Source organism: Macaca thibetana, chromosome 6, assembly GCF_024542745.1.
Source record: "Macaca thibetana thibetana isolate TM-01 chromosome 6, ASM2454274v1, whole genome shotgun sequence".
In the NCBI taxonomy this organism is placed as follows: domain Eukaryota; kingdom Metazoa; phylum Chordata; class Mammalia; order Primates; family Cercopithecidae; genus Macaca; species Macaca thibetana.
In genome coordinates, this window is record NC_065583.1 from 128,682,816 (window position 1) to 128,697,105 (window position 14,290).

At 44.7% G+C, this 14,290-nt stretch overlaps 1 protein-coding gene across 1 annotated transcript; it reads right to left on the bottom strand.

Moving 5' to 3' along the window:
* Nucleotides 1-461: 461 nt before the first annotated feature.
* Nucleotides 462-12,495, bottom strand: ISL1 (ISL LIM homeobox 1). The gene is made up of 6 exons (XM_050794097.1): nucleotides 11,440-12,495; nucleotides 10,410-10,599; nucleotides 7,399-7,658; nucleotides 5,205-5,491; nucleotides 3,748-3,915; nucleotides 462-1,684 (listed from the first exon to the last, which is right to left on the bottom strand). Exons 1-6 carry the CDS (start codon nucleotides 11,465-11,467, stop codon nucleotides 1,568-1,570), a joined length of 1,050 nt encoding a protein of 349 aa, XP_050650054.1. The 5' UTR covers nucleotides 11,468-12,495; the 3' UTR covers nucleotides 462-1,567.
* Nucleotides 12,496-14,290: the final 1,795 nt, after the last annotated feature.

Genomic DNA, 14,290 nt, shown 5'->3' on the forward strand with positions numbered 1-14,290 from the left:
AAAGCCTCTCTTTTACCAAGAGCTTATATATTTGACATACAGGTCATTTCAACAATCCCAAGCAGGAGCCTTTGGTATAAATCACTTATTCTAAAAAAAATAAAACAGTGACTCTGAATCAAAAGCCATTTTAAAGAAGACCATTTTCCTATTTGGGGTAGGTGGATGGGTGGGGTACGGCAAGGAAGAGATTGGGGGAAGGAAAGAGGGGTCAGGACAGAGAACAGCATCTCATTTTCACAAAACCAGTAGCATTATCATAGCTGAGAGCTAAGGGGTTTCCAACCAACTTTGATCCAACTATTGAAACCCAAACTTGCAAACTCAACCTTAACTATTTGCAATACAACATCGCTCCAATTGTGTGTCAGTTTACTCCAATTCACATGCAATCCTTACTTTCAGACATTTGAATAGCTTGTTTGTAAACATAAAAGAGGAACCCTGGATCACTGTGTTTATTTATTTATCTATGCCAAATGTTTATTAGTGAAATAGTCCTGAAGATATAATTCTACATATGGCGCTTTGATTTCACATAATATTTAAGAAAAAGACAAAACACACAGAATTAGACATATAATTCAAAGACCACCATACAACCTTTATCTTTTTTTTTAACTTCAGCAAACAAAAAATGTCAAATGACATGAAAAGTGGCAAGTCTTCCGACAATAAATAATAAATTACTTTATAATTTTTGCAATGCAAGAGCAAACAAAAAAATTTTCCTTTTTTTCCTTTTTATTTCCATAGAGAGAAAAAACAGTCATTTAAACCAATAACTATACACATCTTTGGGGGAAAAGTTCTTGGACAGACACAAGTCAAACACAATCCCGAGACGCTTGTGGCAAAATAGAGGTAACCTTGTTGCAATGCTTTATAAGTTGGTTTTTAAATCTGAATTCAAAAACCTTTAAAGTCGCTTCAGACTTCTTGATAAAGGATGGATCTCAAAAAAAGGGGGGAGGGGGCAAAGTAAAAAATAAACCAGCTACAAGATAGGCCAAGAGACCCAGGATTTCAACTAACCCCTTGTTAAAGTCAACTTAAAACATCGCAAACCAATGCAGCTCCACCTTTCTGAAAGGACTCTTTCAGCCAAGGAGGCCAGTCTCTCTTCCTGCGCTTTTGCTGGAGCTCCTGTTTGGCAAGGCAATGACAGCACCATTCAGATTAGGATGGACTAGAAAATTTTCTATTTTTGTTTTTCTCTAGATGTGCAGTGAAATGAAAATGCTTTTTTTGAGATCCTTGAATATAAATCCTTTACGTTTTAAAAACGTCTTTTTATTTTTCTCAGTACTTCTAAGATCATTGAATAGCATATACTGGGTTTTGCGTTTTGTTTGTTGTTCAATTCTAGTAAAATCCCATGATTGTCTTCACAGTGTTGCTACCATATCACCTTGTCATTAAAACAGACTTCGTGCATTTCATGGAGCATTCATTTCTTGATTCAGTTTTCATTGACTGGGTTGTTAAATACTTTCATTTCAGAGTTCAACATTATAATTTCCCACTTTCTCCAACAGGGAAAAAAAAAATACAGAATGAATGTTCCTCATGCCTCAATAGGACTGGCTACCATGCTGTTAGGTGTATCTGGAAGTTGAGAGGACATTGATGCTACTTCACTGCCAGTGGAATTAGAGCCCGGTCCTCCTTCTGAAAAATTGACCTGCATAGAAGGTTGAGAAATAAATAAAGGACACTGGAATAGTATTCATAAAAAGATTATAAACTCATCATATTGTGTATGTGGAAATGTTTGTGTAGATAGATATGTAAAGATACCCACATAGATAACTGAATTTTAATAAGCTTAGAGAAAGCCTAGAGGAGAAAAACTTGAGAAGAAATCCTCTCGCTTTCCCATCTTCCAAAAGATCTCTGTTTTAACTGAAACTGAAATTCCAACATTATGTTACACTAAATTATTTAAGAACAAATGTGTTTCCCACTGTAAAATGGCATCACAACTCTACTATGCATGCTCAAGATAAAATTATCCTGCTGGCTACATATTGCCCTGGGAGTAGGCGAGCTCTCAGTCTCTAGGCATCAAAGACTCTCTTCTTCAGTTGAAAAATCCGTTAACAGGCTCAGATCCTTTGACGGGAGATTGAGAGAAGGCTCCACAGAACAAAGATAAACTCCTCAGCAGGCTCATAGCTTGGGCATTCTTCCTTGTTGGTCCTCCTGCCTTTTGGCCTTTCTCTCTCTCTCTCTCTTTACATCAGGCTCTTCCTTCCAAAATGAGACCCATATATTATGACATAATCCCATTCTGATTCCTTCTTTTAACCCTAATATCTGACTTCTTCTTAAATATCTGACTCCTTCTTTAACCATAAACACATTGTACTGCTGTTGTAAACCTTCTCTAACCATGCACACCCCTGCCTCAGCTTCCCTTCCACAGCTCTCATCTGACACTAAAGTTTCAGAAAGTGCAAACATTTGGCTGCCCTGAACCCTCCCCTTAGCTTCCTTCTGTGATTCAGGTTTCGTTCAAATAACTCAACAGATTAATGGCCTTAAAATAATTTTTTTTTCCTAGTTCCAGAGCCTACATTTCTTTCTACAGTAAATTTTTCCAATATGAGATTAAGGGACTTCTAGCCTCTGTACCCACTTAGCATTTGCAAACACCAGCCTGGGGCCAAGCCCTTTTAACCACTTGCCTCTGGCCAATTACCTAACTGTTGACATTGAGAAAGCAAATACCCTTCAGGTAAATATGAGGGTAAAAAGCTAACCTCAACTAAAGGTTCATTTCCAAAAAAGGGAACAAGGTTTCGGGATACATCTTTACATTTTATGAAACAAGATTCTATAAGGCTGATTACTCTTCAAGAAAAAAAATCATATATATATATAAATACAGCATATTACGAAGGATATATATTTATTGTTCTTACTCATCTTGACTCTTTACGCCTTTTGTAGGCAAAAAGTGAATTAATTTTCTCTTCACTGGATGTGGAAAACATGTTAAGGTTTTCACAGATTAAACACTTTACTTCTGATTGGTAGAGCTCATGTCCCTTTTGCTATACATGGTACAAGGTGTGTGTCTCTATGACATTTGAACTCATACACTTGAAAACGTTTAAACGATTCTACATTTTAGATTAAGACATTCCCAGCAACAGATACCGTAACAAAAAGTATTGATCTATTTGAATAATCTTTATTGATATATTTGAAAACTGCACCCAGACATGTGGCTGCTGTTTATTGATAACGACACTGATTATGTATTATAGCATTGATTATGAACTACAATCACCTTGATTTGGGTCCTTATATATCCCATTCTCTAGATGCTCAGGAAGGATAAACTTACTAATTGCTGATTGAAATGCCAAGACGATTTCCTGAAGTCCTGGACAACTCTAAAATTCTAAGATGTATGATTCTCCAACACTGTACATCTTCTGGCACATGCTACCTAGAGTTAGGTACCTTGAAATTAATCCTTCAAAGAAGTCCTGATTGATAGAAAATTCAACCTATATGGTCAAATTATGCAGTCTCATTAAAAAAAAAAAAAAAGATGCATAAGAGGTTCGTTTTCCTTGCATTTGTCTCCCTTCTCTTCATTACCCATCTCCTTGGTTTCTCCCCAACCCTGAGCCCAAGAAGGCACCCTCCCCACTGAATCTTTCAGTGTGTGACAGTTAAACCAGAGTCCCCTGTTGGGAATTCAGCCTCTTCCATCTGGGAGCTGACACTTACCAGTTGCTGAAAAGCAGGCTGATCTATGTCACTCTGCAAGGCGAAGTCGCTCAGTACTTTCCAAGGTGGCTGGTAACTTTGTACCTCCACTGGGTTAGCCTGTAAGCCACCGTCGTGTCTCTCTGGACTGGCAGCCACCATGGGAGTTCCTGTCATCCCCTGGATATTCTGTGAATAGGCCCCCCCCCCCCACCAATCCCAACATGTTAATGAGCAAATTCCCTCCCTCCGTTGTCTGCACAGGCTAAGCAAATATACCCTGGTATTATCTTATCTATATAGTGGCCTTTATTGACTCAGTTAATCTGCTGTACCTATGGATATTAGCTAGAGTTCAGTTTTGTTTTATTGTGTTTTGTGTTTCTGCCTCTGTGGGCTGGACTATTAGGTCTGCATGGACCTTATTAAACCAAATTCTACTTTAACTTTCTTCTTCCCCCTTACCTTCACAGCTCAGCCCAATTCCTCCCCTCTGCCTTCTCAGGCCATAGCTTCCCAGAACTAGAAAGCTGAGGTAAGCAGGCTCTCCCTTCTGCCTCTAGACAGGGTGGTTTTCTGGGCAGTTTCAGTAAGCTGCAGATTTTTTCCAAGTAGTTCTCCTCAAGGAAGCGCCAGCCCCCGACTCCATCGCCCCCAAAGCATTTGGATCTGGTTCCTATTGTGCTATTATGCACTAACCAACTCAGAAAGTGCCCTGGCCCAGTCTTGGCCAGCCTGCCAAGTTTAATGACAGCAGGTTTTATGGCATTTAAAAATAGGGCCAAAGCAGTAAAAGAAAAAAAAAGAAAGAAAGAAAAGAAACTCTAGCTTAACTTCACCAGGAAGCCTGCAGAGTGGGTGCTTCCGTGGGCCCAAGATAACAGTGGATACTGGTGCGAGTCTCTGTGGAGGCCTGGGCTTCACCTGGAGCAGAGGGTGCTCTGGGCATGCGGGTCACCTTGGGGGAACTCCTCAGCCTGAAGGCGCACTGTACCTTACTCAAAAGTACAGTGCGCCCTGGGGGCTCACAGGGCGACCTGCCCACGGAATCCCTGGATGTAGGTAGGAACCCAAGGTGTTAGTATCCCTCCCTCTTCTACTGTATGTGAGGAACTGACGATCTGAAGGTTGGCAAAACCCGGGCCAAACCTCGTTGCCGCCCGCCCTCGGAGGGGAGGACAGCACGTTTCTCCGGTTCGCAGGTACAGGCGACGAGGAAGGGCATGAGCCCACCCACAAGGTTGGGACCTGGCTGCCGCTCCCCTGGCGTACGGAGCCTCCAAGCTTCCCCACTCGGAGCCGGGTAACCTCTCCCCCAAGAATGGGTGGGGGTGGGGATGAGGGGCAGTCCCGGCCAAACTCCTGCCCAGGAGCAGGATCGAAAACCGCGCGCCGGCCAGACTGGGCACCAGGAACGCACCTCGCACGCCGCATCTACTTCCCCCTCGCATTCCCTGCCTGGCCCCAGAGCCACTCACAGTTTTGTCATTGGGCTGCTGCTGCTGGAGTTGCTTCATCATGATGCTTCGCTTCTTGTCCTTGCACCGCTTGTTTTGAAACCAGACCCGGATCACACGGGGACTGAGGCCCGTCATCTCTACCAGTTGCTCCTTCATGAGCGCATCGGGCCGCGGGTTTGCGGCATAGCAGGTCCGCAAGGTGTGCAGCTGCTTCTCATTCAGCACAGTCCGCACGCGGGTGGTCTTCTCCGGCTGCTTGTGGACATGGGGCCGCAGGGCCGGCTGCCTGGCGGAGATGGGCTCCGCTGCGGGGCAAGGAGCGCCATGAGCGCTGGGCTGGCCGCTCGCTCCCCGCCCGCCCTCGCTCGCCCGCCCGCCTGCGCTAACTCGCTCGCCTGCCCGCCCGCCCGCCCGCCCGCTCGCTTGCTCGCCCGCCTGAGACACTCCAGGACAATGGCCAGTGTTTGCAGCCTCGGCACACAAAGCAGGGGGCGGCAGAGGTGGGGCGAAGAGGGTGAAAGGGAGAATAAAATCTTCCTCTCTAATCTGCAGAGGTCAATGCTGAGTAATCCCGGGCTGGAATGCAGCACCCGCCCCTCCTCGTGTCAACAAAGTGTTAGCCAAGGGAAGCAGGTTTAAAATCTGTCCCCCTGTTCCCAGCAGGCATGGCATTTTTCAGCACTGTTTCTCCTCCTTTCTCACGTTTCCTTGTGCCCAGACTGGGTCCCAGTTACATTGATTACCACCCTCTCCAGGCTCAGAATTTTCTCTTGGGCCAAGGCCACAGAGGGTACAAGGAAGAACGCAGAGCACTTCAGGGACAGCCATAAATACTACACGAGCAGGGATTTCTGCAAAGGGAAGGCTGAGAACTCTGCCAGCACACCTTGAACTTCAGTCCGAGAGGACAATCATGTCAAGGGGCTGAAGACTTTCGCTATTTCTGCCATATCTCCAATCCTTGCTCTTCCTTCGTATTAAATCTAAAGTAATACATGGATGTTCCTGAGATGGGCAGACTCCAAGCAGTAGAAAACGGAAACTCTGTTGAGCTGCCTAGGCTCTAGATAAACGGTGGCTGGGATATGTCCCCCGCCTCCCTCCTGGTATTTTAGCTTCCTCTGCGTTTCCCGGCAAGCAGAGTGCAGGCTCCACTGAACAGGAGCACCACCCCTGGCCTTGCCCCGGTGCACACTAGTCACAAATCCCCCTGAACAGAATTCTTAGAGCTGCCAGAAGGCAGAAGGGCAAGGGAGCGCTATAGTTTCCTCACCTTCAGTGTTTAGTGGGAACTTATACTTTAAAACTGCAAAGGAGTCGATCTACTCATGACAGAAAGTCAGGTTTGGAAACACTGTCCACCTTCTTACCCACGACTTTGGTCCTGACCAACCTTACGGGGTTTCCACTCCTCTTCCTTGGGAATGAGTCCTCTTATCTATATGATACACATCCTGCACCTTCTACAACCCCCTAGTGTCAGGCCAACACCTATGGGGTCAATTTAGAGCTACAACCATGGGCCTGAAGATGAAATTCTCACCAAATCATATAGAATGAATGATTTAAAGAAACAGGCTCCCTTTAAAAGGCAATTACTGCAGATTAGCTTGTTGACAGTTTTAAATTATAGCTCTGTGCAATGGCCTGCAGTTTTTAAAATTGTATCTTTTCAGTCTTGGTCTCTCACAAAAAGATAAAAAATTTAAAAAATTTTTCGACCGTGAAGCAACTCACAAGGAAAAAGGATTTGGGAGACTAAATGACTTCAGGCCACCTAAGCTTCCTTCATTGGGTTAAAGGATGAAGCTCCAGGGACCCGGGGCTCCGCCCCTTTAATTAGGCAGCAGGAGAATACCTGGCTGAGAGCTGAAGCCCGTTTTCAGCAAGCCAAGGTTTGGAGACCAAAGCGAACTGGAAGTAATGTTTGGACGTGTGTATACACGTGTACACAAGTGGTGTACATTTATGTGTAACCATATAGACACACAGACGGTGTAGGTGTGCTCCGGGAATCAAGGGAGACAGTGAGTGCACTGAACCTTGCTGCAAAGGAGCAGAGCACAGCGCAAGCAAATTGCATACAAAACACTTCATTTAACTGCAGGCAAACACTACCACCACTCCTGTAGCTACCATGGTTGTTGTTGGCCGCCGGCACACAGGCTGGCTTAACCTGGCGCCTGCCTACCCGAGCCGGGCAGAGGAGTACCTGCCATTTGCAGTGGCCGCGCTGGATGCAGGGGACTAAGCGGGTCGCCAGCGCCCAGACTGGCTCTCTCCACCACATCGTGGTCTGCTCGGCAGAAGAGACCGTCCTCCCGAAGCGCAAATTCGTCCCCAGGGATGAGCTGGCGGCTGCAGGCCACACAGCGGAAACACTCGATGTGATACACCTTGGAGCGGGCACGCATCACGAAGTCGTTCTTGCTGAAGCCGATGCTGCACTTGGCGCATTTGATCCCGTACAACCTGTGCGGGGCGGGGTAGCGGGGGAGGCCCAGAGCCGGGAGAGAAGCACAGGAAGAGGGGGTCACTTCAGGCGGGCACTTCCCTGGTCCAAGATGCCGGGCAAGACGCCCCAAGTAAACAACATTTCCAAACAGAAGCTGGGAACAGAAGGACAGAAATGAAACCCTGCTCTCTCCCTCCCTGTCTCTCTTCCTTCCCCCATCTCTCTTTTCCCCTTCCTCCCTCCTCCCTTTTACTCCCGTTTCCTTTCCGATGAACCTCTGTCTTAGGCGGTAACTCTTAGTTCAAAACACCTAGCCTGTACCACAGAAAATGTATTGGATTCCTGACTCGGGCTGCTGCTCTAGCCATCAGTCCCAGGTTGATCTTGCAGATCTCGGCAGGAAGGAAGCCAGAAAGACTCTGGTGGCCACCGACAGCCACACTTTCACTTCCCTATCCCCCAAATTCTGCTGCTAGAAATGTCTAAAACTGCAACACAAAGTCCTCCTTCCAAGAAAAAGGAGGTAGGAGAAGGGGATTGTCACCCCACTCGGTTTGCAAACACTCACAAATAAACAAGCAGAATAACAAAATGAAACCTCTGAGCGTTTCCACATCTCCTTTTGCACAAGTACTTTCCAGTCTTTCTCCAACTATAGACTTTCTTCAGGCGGCAATGTTAACAGAACATGTCCTCTTCATTCTTCCTTGTATTATTATTATTTTTTTTAAAATCTGTGTCTGTTCCCTAATCTTTTTCAAGTTGTTGAATCATCTACCTCTATTTCAATTTTCTTGAAAACCATGACCAGACTGAAAAAATGCAAAGACCCACTTCTCAGGTCTTTCTCACTGCTGGCCTTTCCTTACCAAGGGACAATCTTTATAGGTTCCATCTAGGCTGCACTTCCCTGGCCCCTTCTCCATCTTTCAGGAATAACAGAAGCTGGGGCATTCCTACAAACAGAAAGAATGGGAGAGAGAGGACAAGATCCACATAACAGGAGGACGCATACTGCTTCTCCAACGAGAGATGTGGAAATCTAACTGTTCAGTCTGTTCTGCTTTTACAACTACAAGATTACACACACACACACACACACACAGAGAGAGAGAGAGAGAGAGAGAGTTGAGAGAGAGTGGAGAGAAGGTAAAAATGATTAGGTCCTTCTACAAATGTGTATATCCAGAAGTAGGCACATGCAAACCTGTGTGCAATTGAGCAAAATACTATTTCCACAGGAGTAAAGATACTCCTGAAGTGGACTCTCCTTCTCTAGAATCTTGCGTTTACACACCAATCTAGTAAACCATGAAAACGCTCATTTGTCAGAGGTTAGAAGGTGGATTCAGAAGTTTTTCCTCCCTCCGCCTACTCAATGTGAGATCTTCCATTTCATAGGGTGAAGACTTGACTTTGGCGGTGACCACACAATTTAGAAAATCCCTCCCCCTTCCTGTACCCCGACTTCCCTTACTTCCTTTCACTCCCTCTCTAAAGTATTAACCTCCCCCAACCAGGTTAATTTTATCTACCAAGATTATCCTCTCCGTGTCATGATTTATAAAAAAGAAGAAAAAAATGCTGGATACTAAGTGAGCAGGAGCAAACTGTGACTGTATATTAAATCTTAATTAAACTTTAATAAAAGCTCTCAAGCTTCAGAAACCATTTGCCTTACAAAAGCTAATTAATTACTTGTTAACAGCCACCAGACATTTAAAAAGTGATATTTTGCTATTTAACATAATAATGATGGTGATCTCTCTTCTGTTTGTTAATAAAACACATACAATTTTCTTTGGAGACTCTACTGGCTTTCTAAGGCAAAAAACAAAGTTTCTGATATATACACACAAGTCAGAGAAAACTTGAGATTAGCAAAGCCTGATGCAGAATAAATTGGAGGGGGGGAAAAAAAAACCTCTCCAAAACAACAAAACCAAACTCAGAAAGTTCCTATGTGGTTTCAGTCTTGTCAATTTGGACAATTCGCTCATTTTATCAGTTACCAGATTTTAATGTGAGAAAGGAAGCTGTTCAATTATCTAAATATACCAATTGTTCGTAGACAGATGATGGGCAATTTGATCTGCTCTAATTCATCAGCTCAGATAAGATAAGAAAGAAGAGACAGTTAGATGTCACCAAAGGGTTAATATTTAAAAAGATTAAGTTTCCGGTGTTTTCTGCAAGGAATATTTAGGTTGGTTTTAAATTTTTCTCAGAAGGAAGTCTTACCCAAAAAATAAAAGGAGCAATACCTGTACTCGCTCTTTCAAAGTACATTTGTAAATATGCTTCGGTCAAACTTTTATTTCACCTATTGCATTGATGTCACCAAAAAAATTTGTAAGTTACTAATTTTAAAAAGGACTAAAACAAACAGAACACTGCACTATACAATAAAAGTCGACCCTATTTTAAAGTTAAAGACCCAAACTTCTCCATCTTTTAAAAATTTTGTTTTGTAAAGGGGAGAGTGAAAGAGGAAAATAATTTGTGCATCATAAATTCCAAGAGTAATTAAACAAGCCTTAATACCCCAGAATTATGAATACCACTGTTAAGGGTTTTTGTTTTTCTCCACTAAAAAATCAAATGAACAGCATAGCTTGATTTTTGTAACACATGTACAGGGTAACTTTGGCTTGCATGACTCCACAGAGGCAAACCACAAAAAGACAAAGCCACACCAAATAATACATAAAGAGTGGGGAGAGTAAGGGAAATCTCACAAAATTAAGGAAGGAGTGTAAATGCCATACCTGATATAATCTCTTTTACAGTAGGTTTTCCCATCCCTAACAAAGCATGTACAGCTCTCGTCCAAATACTGATTACACTCCGCACATTTCAAACATGCCGCATGCCATTCCAAATCCGGAGAAACCCTCAGAATATACTGATCGTGAATCTGATTGCCGCAACCAACACACAGGGAAATCAGACGTTTTTCTGAAATGAAAATAAATACATGATTGACTAAGCGTTTACTTCCTACAGAGATAAACACACTTTTAGTGTCGTTCTCTGTTCTCTTATAGGGCGTACTCTGTGAGGTTTCTTTTTTTTTTTTCTTTTTTTTTTTTTTTTAAGAGTATTGCACTTTGGGATGGTAATTGAAGTGTGCCATCAAAACCTTAACTCATTTTTAAAGGAGGTGGAATATATGTAAAATGCAGATTGGAATAGTCTACATTTGTACGCCTAGCACGCAATCAAACCCGCTCATTTTGTATTTCTTTTTATCCCCCTCCTTCCTCTTTGCTATAATCATTGGGAAAGATTATGGATAAGTCAAGTCAAAGAAAAGGTTTTGACTAGAATCGTTAAGTGAATGCAGGGATGTCTATATTTTCCATGAAGCACGCTCTTAAATAGCACATAGGACTGGATATTGTTAGCAAGAGCAGGCATAAATACAGTTGTCACTCTTTTGCAAGTCTAATGCTAATTCACATCTCTGGGTATTGACTGTGCAGGCAAACCTTTGCAACATAATAACCTTCTCGGAGAGCTCAGGATTCCCCAGGAGGAAATCACCGCTTAGCACCAAAAAGCTAGGGTTTTGGAGGGTACACAGGCGAATTCAAACACAAGGTACGATCAGTTTCCCGAAGATAAGAACCGACAGTAAGCATGCAGGCGCGGCGGCAACAAGAAAAAGCCACCTTTTCTCTTTCTCCAGGCAATGACTCCAACTCCAAAGAGCCCTTGGCACCTCAGCCGGTGCCTGAGAGAGAACCCCGCACAAGAACAGCACACCGAGCCCCACAAGGTAAAATAGCCTCTTACTTTTTGGTGGATCTCCCATGTCTCCCATATCTGTAAGAGGGAGTAATGTCCACAGTGAAATGGTGGTTGTACAGTTGGTGAACAGCCCACAGAGAGGATGCTGGAGCTGTGGCTAAGTGGGAAATAGTGGCCCCTGGGGTTGCCAAAGCTGAAAGAGCCGCTGCTCGGCTGCGCAGCGCCCTCGCGGATCTGGGAGTCCAATTTAAGCCGGCGGAGTTGGTGGAGCGGAGGCGCTGCGGCGGCGGCGGACTCGGCGCGGCTCGGGCACCTCTCTTCCTTATCTCTTACTCAAACTTCTCTGCTCCAACTCAGCTCCATCGCCATTGGTCTGACGCAGCGCGCGGGGACGTCAGGCGAGCGCCGCGCCCATTGGCTGCAGGGCGCGCGGCGCAGCTGTTCTGATTATCATATTTCAGTCTCGCAGCCGCTGTGCGCCACTGACCGCTCGGCGAGCTCGCGGGAGAGGATTAGGGCTCCCGAGGCAACTTGCTCCGGGCTCAGCCCGTTCTCCCCCGATGCTCGGGCTGCCGGGCTGTTCTGGCTCTGGCCTCCCTCTCCTTCCCCTCCTCTTCCTTCTGCCCCCTCCCGTGTTCCTTCCCGGCCGTGCCGTCTGCGCCCTCGCCTCCTGTCGCGCTACTCCTCCGCCCTCCGCTCCTGGGGTCCCCGCAGTCCGAATGGCAGCGTTGCGCGCGGGGCTCACTTTCTGCCGCTCGTGGCGAGTGGCTGGTGGGTAGGTCTACCTGTTGACGAGGTCCCTCCCGGGCTCTAGGAAACGGGGGGAACTTGGAGCAGGGCGTTTATCTTGGTTTGGTCCCACGCCGTGGCGCACATCCCCGGGGCCTAGCCCGCCTTGGCTGCTCGGGAGGGGGAGTTCCCTCCAGAACTGGCTGCGCTCGGCGCGCTAGGGGAAGAAGAATTGGAAATAGGATGATTAAACCCAGAGGAACTGTTTCGTGACTGCTACACCGTAACTCCGTCTTCCCCGACCTCAGATATCTAAAAACGTGGGGTGGGAGGAAAAGCGCTTCTTGCTGTTGCGGACAAGCAGGTTGGAACGCACGGGTAAAATGAAGTTGACTCCGCGGACTTTTTGTCTTTCAGACCCGCGAGGTCTGCTTTTCAGTTTAAACTCTAGAATTGAAGTTCACTAACCCTAAGCCAAAGAGCGAAATGATCTTTCAGTAGTCTAAAGTTTGTAAGGTTTTTATATACTGTCCAATTCCTCTCTCTGCTGGTCTCCTGCCCTTTGTTTTTAAGCAAACTTGTGCAGCTAGCTGTGGTGTTTTGATAATTATAAGGACAAGTCTCCATGACTGGAGATTTTTAAACAATGCATTAGTGTAAGGGCGCGAGTAGGGAGGGATTTATTACAGAACAGTGGAAGATCTATTTCCCGTCCCTAGGCGTTGATATATAATAATTTTCCCTCAGGAAACTACTTGGAGAGAGAAGATTGTTGGGTGCAACTCGCCGGTAACCTTTTTCAATCATTCTTACGTGTTCCCATCATCTCTTACAGTCTGCCAAAGACAAAGTCACAGGAAGGCCACGAAGAACCCCCGCGCTTCCCCCAAAGCTTCTAAAAAGCCATTTCTTATCTAATGGGACTGCCAGTTTTATCTAAAAAGGCCTACAGACACAAACCATAGTAGGCTTAATTTCGGTGTCTTGTTGCCGTGAGAAGACCCGGTGTGTTAGGAAACTCCTTTCTTTGTATCTTTCGCAAAATCTAACCCTTGATAAGAGCTTTAAGTCCTGGCCGGTCGCATTGGCTGAGCTTGAACGGGTAATGCCTCTCCAAAGCAGAAAGGGAATTTAAGATGCAAAAGTTTCCTCTTGACCTAACTGAGGCTTTCTTCCCCAGGAACTCGTTTTGATTTGTTTTGCTTTTTCTCAAGGAGGATTTCAAATTGGATCTCTCTTCCCTTCCATTTTTATTATGTTATTTTGTAGCGCGTGTATGAAAGTGAAAGTTGAATAGACCTAGGCTGATAAGTTTACCAGTTGTGTGTGTGTGTGTGTGTGTGTGTGTGTGTGTGTGTGTCTGTTTCTAGTCTCTGGTATTAAATGTATGGAGCCTTTTGTCAAGCTGTTTTTGCAAAGCTGATGCTGATAATCTCAACACGAAGCAAATCTTCCCAGTATTCGGGCGTGTTTCCCATATAGATAAACATGTTGACCCTAGTAAAAAAAAGATAACCACCACAATGCCAGAAAATGGAGAGTTTTACCCAGTCATATTCTATCATGCCACGTTTATAAGATGGAATTAAACACCAGAAGCTACCAGAAGCCTGATGACTTATATTTGAGATCCACAAAGCACCCTCACTATCCATCTTCCTTCAAACCAGCCCCCACCTCCCACACATAGTGTGGTATTTTAACTCCCTAAACCAATAAGCTATTGCATTACAAAGAATTATTGCAGATGATAACAATTCCAAGTAGAAAAACTGGCATGTGGCTTAGGGGAAACCTTTAGTAACAGGCAATTTCACCTTAATGGTGAAGACAACATTTTCTTCTTTTCATTCTGCACCATTGTTGTAAACAAGTGTTTTCTTAGTTCCTAAACTGATAGAAGCAAGACGCATGGTGAAGATACCCGCATTAAAAGGAGACGTTTGAGGGACCCCCACCATGATGGACATGCTCTGAAGTTCAGTGCATGTATCATGATATATTTTAAATCCAAGTTAGAATAGCAGGCTTTGTAGTTTTACCTCACCTTGAAGTTCTAAATTGATCATGGACTATTCTCATTTCCTCAGCTGATTGCTGTATGTGGATTTAGTACATCAAATATATCTGTAAAATTTTGTTTTCTAGAGAATACATAAAACTGATT

Coding starts and splice junctions, on each gene's coding strand:
- ISL1 (XM_050794097.1), bottom strand. CDS start 11,467: ATGGGAGACATGGGAGATCCACCAAAAA. Junction 7,659..10,409: donor TGTAAAAGAGATTATATCAG/GTATGGCATTTA, acceptor CGCCCCGCACAG/GTTGTACGGGATCAAATGCG. Junction 5,492..7,398: donor GCGGCCACTGCAAATGGCAG/GTACTCCTCTGC, acceptor CTTGCCCCGCAG/CGGAGCCCATCTCCGCCAGG.